At 45.7% G+C, this 16,965-nt stretch overlaps 1 protein-coding gene across 6 annotated transcripts in view; it reads left to right on the top strand.

Moving 5' to 3' along the window:
* Nucleotides 1–14,210, top strand: part of LOC124043320 (triple functional domain protein-like) — a 130,421-nt gene extending 116,211 nt beyond the window's left edge. For all 6 annotated transcript variants that reach the window (XM_046361813.1, XM_046361815.1, XM_046361812.1 and 3 more), the window contains 9 exons: nucleotides 424–671; nucleotides 844–979; nucleotides 1,260–1,287; nucleotides 1,558–1,720; nucleotides 9,333–9,454; nucleotides 9,604–9,682; nucleotides 9,814–10,014; nucleotides 10,109–10,247; nucleotides 11,269–14,210. In XM_046361813.1, the coding sequence (XP_046217769.1) occupies nucleotides 424–671; nucleotides 844–979; nucleotides 1,260–1,287; nucleotides 1,558–1,720; nucleotides 9,333–9,454; nucleotides 9,604–9,682; nucleotides 9,814–10,014; nucleotides 10,109–10,247; nucleotides 11,269–11,835 (1,683 nt within the window). In that variant the 3' untranslated portion in view covers nucleotides 11,836–14,210. The remainder of the gene's footprint in view (nucleotides 1–423; nucleotides 672–843; nucleotides 980–1,259; nucleotides 1,288–1,557; nucleotides 1,721–9,332; nucleotides 9,455–9,603; nucleotides 9,683–9,813; nucleotides 10,015–10,108; nucleotides 10,248–11,268) is intronic.
* Nucleotides 14,211–16,965: the final 2,755 nt, after the last annotated feature.

Genomic DNA, 16,965 nt, shown 5'->3' with positions numbered 1-16,965 from the left:
CTACCTAAACAGCGGAGTGTGTGAGGTGTGTTTGTGTGTGGGCAATGCCATGGTAAGAGTGATGCTGAGATTTTTCCCTTTAAAATGTATGTCAAACCAAAACCAATGATTGCAAAGCTAAACAAACCATACAACTCTATGCAAGAGGACGACTTTGAACTATTTCCAAGGACATTTTTACAAAACACATTAACTTAAAGAACAGTGCAGATGCAACGTTTTTTTCTCTCATTTTTCAGCATCACTCTGTTACCATGGATTTGCCCGTGTGTTGTTTGGGATGTCATGATCGAATCCGTGTGTTTGTCCTGTTACTAATGAGGTGCATGGATTCGTGGAGGACCGACCTGTGTGTGGGAGGGATTTTCTTGCAAGTTATTCAATATACTTACAAACCTTCCATAATTTCCCCCCTCTCCACAGAGTGAAAGCAGCAGCAGCAGTAGTATGTCGACCATGTTGGTGACCCAGGACTACGTGGCCCTGAAGGAAGATGAGATCAGTGTGTCCCAGGGAGAGGTGGTTCAGATCCTGGCCTCGAACCAACAGAACATGTTCCTGGTGTTCCGGGCCGCTACCGAACAGGGCCCTGCTGCCGAGGGCTGGATCCCCGGTTTCGTTCTTGGACACACCTCCGCCATCATCCCCGACTGCCCAGACGGAACCATCAAGTAAGAGACTATGGCAAATGTACAGTATACGGGGAAAGATTTTAGTGTGACACCACAAGATATTGTTAGCCTAAAACTACGGATTGTGTGATATAATGAGATATGTAATTGATTAGTGTTATATCATACTGTATGTCATATACCTTTCAACAGACCCTATTTGTGTAAACAGGAAGTCCTCATCCTGGCACACCACCCTGCGCATCCGCAAGAAGTCTGAGAGGAAAGAGGAGGGAAAGAAAGAGGGCAAGCTGGAAAACGGTTACAGGAAGTCTAGAGATGGGCTATCCAATAAGGTTTCTGTAAAGGTAAGTTATTATCAATCCTTTTGTCCAATCATTATTGACCACTAGCCCCTACCCGTAATGCCTAGGTGCGTGTGTGGAAGTGAGAGGGTCGGCTAGGCTAAGTGGAATTTCACCATATTGCTTACACCTATCAGAGAGCTAAGTGGTGCCAATTTTACTGCATTGCTAGTAAACAACCAATGGGAACCAGCAATGCCCCCTCCCCTTCCAATCATTTCAGATCTACGCAAAGTGTTCTTCTTTGACATCTGACATCCTGTTTTCTGTCTTGTTTTTTCAGCTTCTAAACCCCAACTACATCTATGATGGTAAGTCCTCTATTGTCTGTTAATGTCTAGTCTCAATACAGCAGAATGGATATACAGATATTCAGCAGTGTATTAACTGTGTCCAAGACACTTAGGAACAATAAAGTTAATTGTACTGTACCAAATAATAATCAAAGAACGAGGAAAAAATCACCACTAACAATCTACAGATGCTGAGCAGAAAATGATGTAAATACATGATATGCTCTCACTATGACACATTCCCTAGCCCTCTCAGCTGCTCAGTGATGATGTCATTTGACCCTTTAGTCTCACCGGAGTTCCTGGTCCCCCTGGGTGAGGTGACGTGTGACAACGGGGAGACTGTGACTCTGAGGTGTAAGGTGTGTGGCCGACCCAAAGCTACTGTCACCTGGAGGGGACCTGACCAGACCATCCTGAACAACAACGGACACCACAGCATCGCCTACAGGTGGAGAGAGAGGGGGAGAGAGACACATACACATACACAGAGGCACATACACAGGGGAACACGTACTGTACATACACTCAGCTACAGGTACACACACACAGGGGAACACATACTGTACATACACTCAGCTACAGGTACACACACACAGGGGAACACGTACTGTACATACACTCAGCTACAGGTACACACACACAGGGGAACACGTACTGTACATACACTCAGCTACAGGTACACACACACAGGGGAACACATACTGTACATACACTCAGCTACAGGTACACACACACAGGGGAACACGTACTGTACATACACTCAGCTACAGGTACACACACACAGGGGAAAACATACTGTACATACACTCAGCTACAGGTACACACACACAGGGGAACACGTACTGTACATACACTCAGCTACAGGTACACACACACAGGGGAACACATACTGTACATACACTCAGCTACAGGTACACACACACAGGGGAACACGTACTGTACATACACTCAGCTACAGGTACACACACACAGGGGAACACGTACTGTACATACACTCAGCTACAGGTACACACACACAGGGGAACACATACTGTACATACACTCAGCTACAGGTACACACACACAGGGGAACACATACTGTACATACACTCGGCTACAGGTACACACACACAGGGGAACACATACTGTACATAAACTTGGCTACAGGTACACACACACAGGGGAACACATACATGCACACACACGGCATTGGCTACAGATGCAGAGAGGGAGAGAGAGACACATACACACAAAACACACATATACACACACACAGCACCGGCTACAGGTACACAAACACACACACACACACACACACACACACACACACACACACACACACACACACACACACACACACACACACACCTGTGTGATAGTGAAACCGTAAGCTCTATTCATTTGTCCCTTCTTGTTGTGGGTTAAATACCTGGGATCACATTCACACTGTACTGGAAGTCACTTTGGATAAAATGACCCTCTAAGTGGCACACGGTGCCTTCAGAACGTTTTCATACCCCTTGACTTATTCCACATTTGTTATAGTTGTTAGAGCCTGAATTCAAAATGGATTAAATATATTTTGGTTCTCACCCATTTACACACAATACCCCATAATGACACATTATCCAATACAGTGAAAACATGTTTTTAGAAATGTTTGCAAATTTACAGAAGTATTCACATCCCCTAAACCAACACTTTGTAGAAGCACCTTTTGTCAGCGATTACAGCTGTCTTTCTGGGTAAGTCTTTCAGTGCTTTGCACACCAGGGGCCTCATTTATCAACCGCGCATAGACACAAATCTGTGCATACAGTATACGATGCATGGGATCATATCAACGCAAAGTGTGAGGTTTATCAATATGACCGTTTACTTGAGAGTGTGCGTACATTTGTAGGCACAGTGCCAAGTGGTGGAATAAGGAAAATATGTTGAAATTATGAGTAATAATTCAATAATTTTTCAACGTAATTATATTTCTATTGTGCAATTCATGTAACAGATCTTGACATGCTATATATAATTTGACCACATCAGTGCATTTGTTATGATAATAATCCATATAAAGTCCAGTAATTAGTTCAATTAGAGGGTCGTGTTAAAAGTGAAACCATTGTTGAAATACTATAAAAGACTGAGATAATGGCCAATCGAATGAGAAATGTCTGATCTTACTCTGTTAGAAGATTTACAGAATCTTTTTTGTTGTTGCAGAGAGTACAGATTGACTCATCAGATATAATTTCATAAAACCAATCGTGTAGGAATTTTGGAGTATTTAAGACCTACTTTAGAAAGGGAAACATGCCATTCCAGTGCACATCAAAGTGCTATCCATCCTCTGGTTTTTGGCAATGGGCACATTTCAGCGGGAGCTTGCCAATCGGCAGCTCGCATCCCTCGATGAGCCGTTTGGGAGTCAATCATCAGCTAAGTGTAACGACGTTCGTCTGTTGAAAAAGGAGCGGACCAAAATGCGGCGTGGTGGTTACTCATGTTCTTTAATGAAAAAATGAACGATACATGAAATAACTTAATATACAAAACAACAAACGAAACGTGAAAACCTATACAGCCTATCTTGTGACAACAAACACAGAGACAGGAACAATCACCCACAAAACACACAGTGAAACCTAGGCTACCTAAATATGGTTCCCAATCAGAGACAACGAGAATCACCTGACTCTGATTGAGAACCGCCTCAGTCAGCCAACCTATGCTAGACACCCCTACTCAGCCGCAATCCCAATGCCTACTAAAACCCCAATACGAAAACACAACAAAAATAAACCCATGTCACACCCTGGCCTGACCAAATAAATAACGAAAACACAAAATACTAAGACCAAGGCGTGACAGGTGGCGGCTCCGGCTCGGGAGGTGGACCCCACTCCAACCAAGTCTTAGTCCCCCTGTAACGCGTCCTTTGATTGGCGACCCTCACCGCCGACCTAGGCCTAATAACCCTCACCAAGGACCCCACTGGACTGAGGGGCCTCTCGGGACTGAGGTAGAAGCTCAGGACTGAGGGGAAGCTCGGGACTGAGTGGAAGATCGGGATTGAGGGGAAGCTCGGGACTGAGGGGAAGCTCAGCACTGAGAGGAAGCTCAGCACTGAGAGGAAGCTCAGCACTGGGAGGAAGCTCAGCACTGAGAGGAAGCTCAGGCAGGTAGTTGGCTCCGGCAGATCCTGGCTGGCTGGCGGATCTGGAAGAGTCTGGTTGACTGGCAGATCTGGAAGAGTCTGGGTGACTGGCAGATCTGGAAGAGTCTGGCTGACTGGCAGATCTGGAAGAGTCTGGCTGACTGGCAGATCTGGAAGAGTCTGGCTGACTGGCAGATCTGGAAGAGTCTGGCTGACTGGCAGATCTGGAAGAGTCTGGCTGACTGGCAGATCTGGAAGATCATGGCTGACTGGCAGATCTGGAAGATCATGGCTGACTGGCAGATCTGGAAGATTATGGCTGACTGGCAGATCTGGATGATTATGGCTGACTGGCAGATCTGGAAGATTATGGCTGACTGGCAGATCTGGAAGAGTCTGGGTGACTGGCAGATCTGGAAGAGTCTGGCTGACTGGCAGATCTGGAAGAGTCTGGCTGACTGGCAGATCTGGAAGAGTCTGGCTGACTGGCAGATCTGGAAGATCATGGCTGACTGGCAGATCTGGAAGATTATGGCTGACTGGCAGATCTGGAAGATTATGGCTGACTGGCAGATCTGGATGATTATGGCTGACTGGCAGATCTGGAAGATTATGGCTGACTGGCAGATCTGGAAGAGTCTGGCTGACTGGCAGATCTGGAAGAGTCTGGCTGACTGGCAGATCTGGAAGAGTCTGGTTGACAGGCAGATCTGGCTGTTCCATGTAGACTGACAGCTCTGGCTCCTCCATGCAGACTGACAGCTCTGGCTGCTCCATGCAGACTGGCAGCCCTGGCTGCTCCATGTAGACTGACAGCCCTGGCTGCACAATGCAGACTGACAGCCCTGGCTGCACCATGCAGGCTGGCAGCTCTGGCTGCTCCATGCAGGCTGGCAGCTCTGGCTGCTCCATGCAGGCTGGCAGCTCTGGCTGCTCCATGCAGGCTGGCAGCTCTGGCTGCTCCATGCAGGCTGGTAGCTCTGGCTGCTCCATGCAGGCTGGCAGCTCTGGCTGCTCCATGCAGGCTGGCAGCTCTGGCTGCTCCATGCAGAATGGCAGCTCAGGCTGCTCCATGCAGGCTGGCAGCTCAGGCTGCTCCATGCAGGCTGGCAGCTCTGGCAGCGCTGAACATGCGGGAGACTCCGGCAGTGCAGGAGAGGAGGAAAGCTCTGGCTGCGCTAAACAGGCGAGAGACTCCGGCAGCGCAGGAGAGGAGGAAAGCTCTGGCTGCGCTAAACAGGCGAGAGACTCCGGCAGCGCAGGAGAGGAGGAAAGCTCTGGCTGCTCCATGCAGGCTGACAGCTCTGGCTGCTCCATGCAGGCTGGCAGCACTGGCTGCTCCATGCAGGCTGGCAGCTCTGGCTGCTCCATGCAGGCTGGCAGCTCTGGCTGCTCCATGCAGAATGGCAGCTCAGGCTGCTCCATGCAGGCTGGCAGCTCTGGCAGCGCTGAACATGCGGGAGACTCCGGCAGTGCAGGAGAGGAGGAAAGCTCTGGCTGCGCTAAACAGGCAAGAGACTCCGGCAGTGCAGGAGAGGAGGAAAGCGCTGGCTGCGCTGAACAGGTGGGAGGCTCCGGCTGCGCTAAACAGGTGGGAGACTCCGACAGCACTGGAGAGGAGAAAGGCTCTGGCTGCGCTGAACAGGCGAGGCGCACTGAAGGCCTGGTGTGTGGTGCTGGAACTGGTGGTACTGGACCGAGGACACGCACAGGAAGCCTGGTGCGGAGAGCTGCCACCGGAGGACTGGTGTGTGAAGGTGGCACAGGATGGACCGGACCGTGAAGATGTACTGGAGAGCCTGAGAGCAGGGCTGGCACAGGACGTGCAAGGCTAGGTAGGTACACAGGAGGCCTAGTGCGTGAAGCTGGCACAATTTTCACCAGCCGACTAACACACACCTCAGGATGAGTATGGAGTGCTGACCCAGGTGCCATCAAATCCCGACACGCTCTGTCGGACGAATACCGTATTTAAAGCACCAAGCTAGCAACTCCCTCATTACTCTCTCCTCCACTTTCCCCATTAACTCCTTCACAGTCTCTGCTTCGCTCACCTCTAACACCGGCTCTGGTTCTGGTCTCCTCCTTGGCTCCTCACGATAAACAGGGAGAGTTGGCTCAGGTCTGACTCCTGACTCTGCCACACTCTCCCTGAGCCCCCCCAATACATTTTTGGGGCTGACTCTTGGGTTTCCTTCTGCACCGCCGTGCTTGTCTCTCCAACTCCATTCTCCTATAACCCTCTTCGCACTGCTCCAGCGAATCCCAGGCGGGCTCCGGCACTCTCTCTGGGTCGACCGCCCACCTGTCTATTTCCTCCCAAGTAGTGTAGTCCCGATATTGTTGCTCCTGCTGCCGCTGTTGCTTCTCCTCATACCAGCGCCTCTCAGCTCTCGCCGCCTCCAGTTCTTCTTTGGGGTGGCGATATTCTCCAGGCTGATCCCAGGGTCCTTCTCCGAACAATTCATCCTCCCATGTCCGTTCCTCCTTTCGCTGCTTCTGCTGTCGCTGCCTGTTACCACGCTGCTTGGTCCGGGTGTGGTGGGTGATTCTGTAACGACGTTCGTCTGTTGAAAAAGGAGCGGACCAAAATGCTGCGTGGTGGTTACTCATGTTCTTTAATGAAAAAATGAACGATACATGAAATAACTTAATATACAAAACAACAAACGAAACGTGAAAACCTATACAGCCTATCTTGTGACAACAAACACAGAGACAGAAACAATCACCCACAAAACACACAGTGAAACCTAGGCTACCTATATATGGTTCCCAATCAGAGACAACGAGAATCACCTGACTCTGATTGAGAACCGCCTCAGGCAGCCAACCTATGCTAGACACCCCTACTCAGCCGCAATCCCAATGCCTACTAAAACCCCAATACGAAAACACAACAAAAATAAACCCATGTCACACCCTGGCCTGACCAAATAAATAACGAAAACACAAAATACTAAGACCAAGGCGTGACACTAAGTGAAGTGTAACATACACTTTCCATACACCATCGCACAACAGATTGAAATCAAGAGGGGTTTCTTTGCCATCAATGGGTTCACAAATAACAACGGCTCAATAGACGGCACCCCCATCGCCATAAAAGCACCATCCCAAAATGAGTTCAACTATGTGAACAGAGAAGGCTTCCACTCTTAATGTTCAGGTGAAAAAATGCTTCTGAATGTGGTGGCCAGGTGGAAGGCACGACTCGTTCATTCTGCAGAACAGCAATGGTGGCCTCTACGCTGTTGAGGATGGATGGCTTACTGGTGAGTGGTGCCTACTCATTAGAAGTACTGGTCAAACCACAACTGAACCAAATATAACCTTTTGGTTGTACTCAATCTCTGACACTAATCTCTGACACTTTTGACCATGTATGGTTAATTAGGAGCATTTCGAAATGCAAATAGCCAAGGTCGTGAGAACAACACCAGGGTGAGAACAACACCGTCATAGGATGCCACCTTTCCAACAAGTCTCTTCAGCAAATTTCTGCCCTGCTAGAGCTGTCCCGGTCAACTGTAAGTGCTGTTATTGTGAAATGGAGATGTCTAGGAGCAACAACGGCTCAGCCACGAAGTGGTAGACCACACAAGCACACAGAACGAGACTGCCGAGTGCAGAAGCGTGTGGTCCGTAAAAATGCGTTCTCTAAAGTGATGAATCACGCTTCACCATCATCTGGCAGTCCGTCAGACTAACCTGGATTTGGCGGATGCCAGGAGAACGCTACCTGCCCCAATGCATAGTGCCAACTGTAAAGTTTGGAGGAAGAATAATGGTCTGAGGCTGTTTTTCATGGTTCCGGTTAGGCCGGAAGCATACAATGACATTCTAGACGATTCTGTGCTTCCAACTTCGTGTGAACAGTTTGGAGAAGGCCCTTTCCTGTTTCAGAGCGAGGTCCATACAGAAATTATTAGTTGAGATTGGTTTGGAAGAATTTGACTGGCTTGCACATCTAGTGGAAAGCATTCCCAGAAGAATGGAGGCTGTTATAGCGGGGGGAACCAACTCCATGACGAGCATGTATCCACATACTTTTGGCCATGAAGTGTATTTTCAAATAGTTTCTACACAATATTGATATTGACCTTACAGATAATTGTATGCATGGGGTTAAGTGAAGAGGTAGTGATTCAAAAATCATGTTAAACTGTAACGCCATTCTTCCTGGGAAGGAGAGGCGGACCAAAATGCAGCGTGGTTATAATTCATGGTTCTTTAATAATGAAACTATACATGAATAAACTACAAAACAAGAAACGTGAAAAACCGAAACAGTCCCGTGTCGTACAAACACTGACACAGGAGACAAACACCCACAACACAGGAAACCTAAATATGGTTCCCAATCAGAGACAATGACTAACACCTGCCTCTGATTGAGAACCATATCAGGCCAAACATAGAAATAGACAAACGAGACACACAACATAGAATGCCCACTCAGATCACACCCTGACCAAACAAAACATAGAAACATACAAAGCAAACTATGGTCAGGGTGTGACATAAACCCTATTATTGCACACAGAGTGAGTCCATGCAATGTATTATGTATTATGTGACTTGTTTAGTAAATGTTTTAATCCTGAACTTATTTAGGTTTGCCATAACAAAGGGGTTGAGTACTTATTGACTCAAGACATTTCAGCTTTTGATTTTTTTATTACTTTGTAAAGAGTTCTAAAAACATAATTCTACTTTGACATTATGCGTTATTACGGGATAGTGACACAACCGCAATTTAAATTCAGGCTGTAACGCAACAAAATGTGGAAAAGGTCTAGGGGTGTGACTACTTTCTGAAGGTGTTGTATAATCATATTCAAATAAATGTGTAATGTGACAGTGAAACAGTAAGGTTATTGGCTGTTAAAATTAATACGTGTGTGTGTGTGTGTGTGTGTGACAGTGAGACTGGTGAGGCGACCCTGAGGATAGTAGGCGTGTCTTCGGAGGACGACGGTGTTTACACCTGCGTTGCCGCTAACGACCTGGGCTCTGTGACATCATCAGCCAGCCTCAGAGTGCTAGGTGAGACACCATACAAACACACACACATTTGCACAAACATATTCCCACAGTACTCTAGTGTAATCCCACACTCGCATGCTTCTGTTTCATTTTCACACAAACTCCTCTCCCTCTTTCCCTGTATTTGACTATTCCCCCTGTCTGTGTAGTTGTGTCCAATGATGGGGTCAGGGTGAGCTGGAAGGACAACTTTGAGTCCCACTACACTGAGGTGGCAGAGCTGGGCAGGTACATTACACATCTCTCCTCCTATCACTCCTAGCTCTCTGTGTGTATGTTCGTGTGTGTGTGTGTGTGTGTATGTTCATGTGTGTGTGTGTGTGTGTGTGTTTACCCTTCTGTACTTACTCTCTCCACAGAGGCCGGTTTTCTGTGGTCAAGCGTTGCGAACACAAGTCGACCAAATGCACGGTGGCGGTCAAGCTGGTCAATAAGAAGCTGATGAAAAGAGACCAGGTGACCCAGGAGCTCAGCCTGTTACAGCGACTACAACACACACACCTGGTCACACTGCTGGACACGTACGAGACCCCCAGCAGCTACGCACTGGTCATGGAGATGTGAGTTACACACACACACAGTAACATTTAACATTCTCACAAATCTGCTGCCATCTAAACCTGGACCCGTGTACGTGCCTCGACCTCTCTGCAGGGTTGATCAGGGTCGTCTCCTAGACTACATTGTGAGCTGGGGGAATCTGACTGAGGAGAAAGTGGCCGGCTACCTACGGAACATCCTAGAAGCTTTACATTACCTACACAACTGTAGGATAGCCCATCTGGACTTAAAGGTACTGTTGTCGTCCTCATCTTCCTCTCTCTCTCTCACTTCTATAGCTCCTATTTATTCTCTCTCCCCTCTCTTTTCTCTCACTCTCTTTCCCCTTCTCTCTTTTCTCTCACTCTCTTTCCCCTTCTCTCTTTTCTCTTACTCTCTTTCCCCTTCTCTCTTTTCTCTCACTCTCTTTCCCCTTCTCTCTTTTCTCTCACTCTCTTTCCCCTTCTCTCTTTTCTCTTACTCTCTTACCCCTTCTCTCTTTTCTCTCACTCTCTTTCCCCTTCTCCTTTCTCTCACTCTCTTTCCCCTTCTCTCCTTTCTCTCACTCTCTTTCCCCTTCTCTCTTTCCCTTTCTCTCTTTTCTCTCACTCTCTTTCCCCTTCTCTCTTTCCCTTTCTCTCTTTTCTCTCACTCTCTTTCCCCTTCTCTCTTTTCTCTCACTCTCTTTCCCCTTCTCTCTTTTCTCTCACTCTCTTTCCCCTTCTCCTTTCTCTCACTCTCTTTCCCCTTCTCTCCTTTCTCTCACTCTCTTTCCCCTTCTCTCTTTCCCCTTCACTCTTTTCTCTCACTCTCTTTCCCCTTCTCTCTTTTCTCTCACTCTCTTTCCCCTTCTCTCTTTTCTCTCACTCTCTTTCCCCTTCTCCTTTCTCTCACTCTCTTTCCCCTTCTCTCCTTTCTCTCACTCTCTTTCCCCTTCTCTCTTTCCCTTTCTCTCTTTTCTCTCTTTTCTCTCACTCTCTTTCCCCTTCTCTCTTTCCCCTTCTCTCTTTTCTCTCACTCTCTTTCCCCTTCTCCTTTCTCTCACTCTCTTTCCCCTTCTCTCCTTTCTCTCACTCTCTTTCCCCTTCTCTCTTTCCCTTTCTCTCTTTTCTCTCACTCTCTTTCCCCTTCTCTCTTTCCCTTTCTCTCTTTTCTCTCACTCTCTTTCCCTTTCTCTCTTTTTTATACCTCCTATTTATACTCTGTCTCCTCCCCCATATTGCTCTCCACCTCCCTCCTTCTCCTTCCTCCTCTTTCTCCCTCTCTTCCTTCAGCCTGAGAACCTGTTGGTGTCCCACACCTCGTCCGGCCAGCCCGTGGTCAAACTGACCGACTTCGGGGACGCCATCCAGCTCAACAGTGCCCACTACGTCCACCCTCTCCTGGGCAGCCCCGAGTTCGCCTCCCCTGAGCTGGTCGTGGGGGAGCCCGCCGCCCTGACCTCTGACCTCTGGAGCCTTGGGGTTGTGACCTACGTCCTCCTGAGTGGGGCATCTCCCTTCCTGGACGAGAGCGTGGAGGAGACGTGTCTGAACATCTGCCGGCTAGACTTCAGCTTCCCCCACCACTACTTCCAGGGCGTCACCCAGGGGGCCCGGGAGTTCGTCTGCCTGCTGCTGAGGGCTGACCCTGCAAGGAGGCCTCCGGCTGGGCTGTGTCTGCAGGAGTCCTGGGTTCAGGGCCAGGCCGGGTTAGCAGACGGCCAGGGTAGGGTGGAGGGGGGTTGTCTGGACACATCTCGCCTGGTGCTGTTCATAGACAGAAGGAAGCACCAGACAGACACCAAGCCCATCGGAGGGGTACAGAGCTTCCTACAGAGCCGGTTACAGCCACGGGCCTGAGCGAGGGTTGGAGAGAGATTCCCACTCCCAACCACCCTAACCCTGGCTGGAAGGAGAGAACGTCCAATTCAGAGGAGGCTGGTGGGAGGAGCTTTCGGAAGACAGGATCATTATAATGCCTGGAATGGAATCAATTCAATGGTAATAAACACATCAAACACATGGAAATAACATGTTTGACTCGTGTTTCATTGATTCCATTTCAGACATTACAATGAGCCTGTCATTCTATGGCTCTTCCCACCAGCCTCCTCTGGTCCAGTCCCAAATGGGGTCCTAGCTTCCCACCCACTAGTTGCTTGTGTAGATCTTAGAGGATTGGATAGGTGGGAGTAATATTATTTCCACCTATCATATCAGAGGACAAGGTGAAGACGGTATAGATATAACCATATTGCTTAGACCTATCCAATCTTTCAGATCTACATTAAGTGACTAGAAGGGTAGGGTCTAGAGATTGATTTGGGACTGGACATCTCAAAGAAAATTAAAGGAAATTCGCTGATCTCATTCTCTTTCAGATATGTTGTGGTTTAAAATAAAACATCCTGTGGTCCTTCAACCAATCAAAACCTGATGCCTGTAGGCGTAGAGATCCTTAGCCAATCACTTTTCCCCGAGAGAACACACATTGAGTTATCATCCAATCAAAACAAGGGTGACATAATGTCATCGCCAGTCTACTGCTGCTTGCTGGTTTACACTCAAAATGAACTTGTTTTTCCTCTATCTTACTGAGTCAATCGATCAACAGAAAGCCTCTTGATCGATCTTTATCGTGTAGAGGATTTTATCCCTGAACAAACAAACTGACTTTTCAGAGGACATTTGATAAGGAAGATGGTGTTAGTACACATAGCAACTATCCCTTCCCTCTTGTTGCCAGAGATGGAGAAAGAGAGGTTTTGTTTTTGTGCTTTTACAATATATGACTCAAAGACTGTTGGGACACCCCCTTTATTATAGAACCAATGTATAGAGAGAACATTGTCCACAACTTTTCAAAAATGTATTTGAAAAAAACCAAGAAGATTGAAGAAAATGCTCGGCAGTGGAAAGTCGCTACGCTACTTTAGAGCCTGGAGAGGACTCATCCAATGACTGAGCTCCTCCACTTTATTGAGACAGTTTTATGTCCAATCAGAGGTTTCCGATTGCTGCGCTTACATACTTAATCTAAAAAACCATGACGACGACCATGTTGCAAGTAACTATAGAGATTCTGCTGACTGCTGCATTGTCTTCAAAACAGAAAATTATTTGTTTTTGCTTTTACTTAAACAAAAATTGTGTTGCGCAGATTTAAGATGTTTAAGCCTTACTTTGTAAATAGACTCTAACTGCCTTCTGTCCCTCCCGTTTCAAACTGGCCGCTTTTGAGGATGTTCTTGGAGGCGAGACTAAAAAATCCTGCAAATTAAATGTAGTGGATTGCCAATTGAGCGACCGAGCCTGAGTGGCAGCAGATATAGCCAATCAGATGGAATGTGAATGAGGAGGAGGAGGAAGACGGAATACTATAAACGCACTCACTGGATGTTATGTTTCCCCCATTCTTATCATGTGCATTGTTGCGGTTTTAACATTTTATGCAACTATTTATGAAGACATCTGTTGTACATGTAATAAATGGAGATAAAAACATGTACTTGGTACTGCAAGCTCCACTGATGGTAGTCCTCTTTATTTGACCTATAACCCTATTGGGGTGTTAACTTATCACCATAGAATTAGAATCAGTAGAACAGCCCTCCCAATTCAGGTCAATGAAGCTATAATGGTTGGACTGGTGGCCATTTTGAATGTCTCCATAAGACATTATAGGTAACCTAATCTTCTGGTGTCGCACTCTACATTACACTTTTGGCTAAATTGATGTAGTTGATTTTTGATTTGTTTCTTTTTTACCCGTCTCTCAGAAGAGGCCCAGTGTCCAGTCCCTGCTGTTAGGGAAGTATATTGATTTATCTGTTAGGAACATGCAAAACTGGCTTATTTCTTTCTAGATGAGAGAGAGGGATGCTGTGGGAGAGGTGAAGGGAAAGAGAGAGAGGCCCATTGTCAGATCACCTGTACAGTTCCATACAATGAATGTCCTTTAATTTATTTATTAATCCATTTTTGTGAAGTTGTACAAAGGTTGAAACATGAGAATGTGGATTGGATGTATTTTGTTCCTGTTTCTTTTTTTGTCCCATCATCCTATTTTATACATATGTATTATGATTTTAAATGGTTATATTTCACATGATTTGTTTATTTACTTTTGCATGTATATTTCTTTGTACAGAGACCATGAATGTTTGTGATATGTATGTCAATATTTTCATATTTTTTTTTGCCATCAATTATTTTGAAATTAAACATGGAACATACCCCCTTGTGCTGTCCTCACTAAAGTATTGCTACCATTGAGCGCTTTTTTAGTACAGTAGCATGTACTCTTAAACACTACATCTTCCAAGAACCAGGCCAGAGATATCTTTGGTAGGTTTAATTAGAAGTGTAAAACTGTAACACAAAACAAGCACAGTATACAAATGGTAAGTACCATGCAGTGCATTTGGAAAGTATTCACACACTTTGACCTTTTCCACATTTTGTTACGTTACAGCCTTATTCTAAAATTGATTAAATCAAAATCAATCTACACTCAATACCCCATAATGACAAAGCAAAAACAAGTTTTTAGAAATGTTTGCAAATGTATTAAAAATTAAAAACAGAAATAACTCATTTACGTAAGTATTCAGACCCTTTGCTATACGACTTGAAATTGAGTTCCGATGCATCCTGTTTCTACAACTTGATTGGAGTCCAGCTGTGGTAAATGCAATTGATTGGACATAATTTGGAAAGGCACACACCTGTGTGTGCACGTCAGAGCAAAAACCAAGCCATGTGGTGAAAGGAATTGTGCATAGAGCTCCGAGACAGTATTGTGTCGAGGCACAGATCTGGGGAAGTGTACCAAAACATTTCTGCATCATTGAAGGTCTTGAAGAACACAGTGACCTCCATCGTTCTAAAATAGAAGTTTGAAACCACCAAGACTCTTGCTTGAGCTGGCCGCCCGGCCAAACTGGACAATCAGGAGAGAAGGGCCTTGGTCAGGGAGGTGACCAAGAGACCCAATGATCACACTGACAGAGTTCCTCTGTGGAGATGGAATAACCTTCCAGAAGGACAACCATCTCTTCAGCACTCCACCAATCAGGCCTTTATGGTAGAGTGGCCAGACGGAAGCAACCAAAATGACTCTCAAACCATAAGAAACAAGATTCTCTGGTCTGATAAACCATTATTGAACACTTTGGCCTGAATGCCAAGCATCACATCTAGAGGAAACCTGGCAGCATTCCTAAGGTGAAACGTGGTGGCAGCAGCATGCTATTGGGATGTTTTTCAGGGGCAGGGTCTGGGAGACTAGTCAGGATGGGGGGAAAGATTAACAGAGAAAAGTACAGAGAGATCCTTAATGAAAACCTGCTCCAATGCGCTCAGGACCTCAGACATTGGGGCGAAGGTTAATCTTCCAACAGGACAACGACCCTAAGCACACAGCCAAGACAAAGCAGAAGTGGCTTCGGGACAAGTCTCTGAATATCCTCGAGTGGCCCAGATAGAGCCCGGACTTGAACCCGATTGAACATCCCTGGAGAGACCTGAAAATAGCTGTGCAGCGACATCCAACCTGACAGAGCTTGAGAGGATCTGCAGAGAAGAATGGGAGAAACTCCCCAAATACAGGAGTGCCAAGCTTGTTGCGTCATACCGAAGAAGACTTGAGGCTGTAATCGCTGCCAAAGGTGCTTCAACAAGTACTGAGTAAAGTGTCTGAATAATAATGTAAATGTTTTATTTCCGTTTTTTGTTATTAATACATTTGCAAAAAATTCTAAAAGACTATATTTGCTTTGTCATTATGGGGTTTTTGTATTTGTATTTATTATGGATATTTGTATTTATTCCTGAGGTCCAGCAAAATTAAGACAGTTATACATTTTTTAAGCATTAATACATTCAAAACATTTGACAACATATGTGCCCTCAGGCCTCTACTATACTACTCTACTCCATAAAAAGTATAAACACAAAAACTACAGGTTGTATGACATCAGCAGCCTGGTGGTCCTAGTGTATTTTAACACCCCACCTGTTTAAAATGAATTTAGTATATGTCAATCTAGCAAACCACGCAACTAAAATCAACTTTCTTAACCATGTTTGGTTAGTTTCTAGCTTGTTAGCTAGCTAGCTAATGTTTAAGTTAGCTGACAAACCAGTTCAAATAATGATCATATCATATAGCTGACAACGTCTTCACTTTAGTTAATTTGTCTTCATTATAACAGGAAAATAAACTCACAACAAAATCATTATTTACAAGTTAATTGTGAGCCAATGACAGAAAATAGCTGATGGTTGTGAGTGTGACTAAATAAGAGCAGGGCATTCTACCGGAGAATTATAGAATTTGGACACGGCCTAACATAAATATACTGTACTAATTTGACTTTGGTGCAGGTTATGTTCTTCACATTACCGTCTCTGGTAAACACATAATATATCAAATATAATCTATGTTTATTTGTCACATGTACAGGATATAGAAGGTGGAGTGAAATGGTTAAATGCACAGTGGAGTCTTTTGTTTAGACATGTAGCTAGCTAGTTAAACAATTAACCATAATCCCAACTCATAATGTTACTACCCTGCATGAATCTGCAGGTAGCTAACCAACCAAGTAACAATGTTAGCCAGCTAGTTAACATTGTCCTGTCGTGTCCCTTGTATATATCGTTTTACATATTTTTCGTCGCTTTCGTCGCATATCCTTTCAAATATTTTGCTAAACCTCATCATCTAAACACTCTCCTGCAACCCGCCTCACCCAATGTTGTGTGGATCTGCTTTTTTTCTCCTAAAGTATTTATATTTACTTTGGATCTGGAATCCCTCAACTGAAGCTAGCCAGCTAACTACCAGATATCAGTCGGCAAACCATCAGCTAACCTTCAGCTCGGAAAGCTCTCGCTAGTTCGAACAACGTGACTCTAACCAGAGCATAACGGACCTGTTATTTTTATCCCCGGATTCCTACCGCAAACTGAACATTTCATCTGGAT

This window comes from Oncorhynchus gorbuscha, linkage group LG09 (assembly GCF_021184085.1).
Source record: "Oncorhynchus gorbuscha isolate QuinsamMale2020 ecotype Even-year linkage group LG09, OgorEven_v1.0, whole genome shotgun sequence".
NCBI lineage: Eukaryota > Metazoa > Chordata > Actinopteri > Salmoniformes > Salmonidae > Oncorhynchus > Oncorhynchus gorbuscha.
This window is presented reverse-complemented; position numbering and strand designations above follow the sequence as displayed.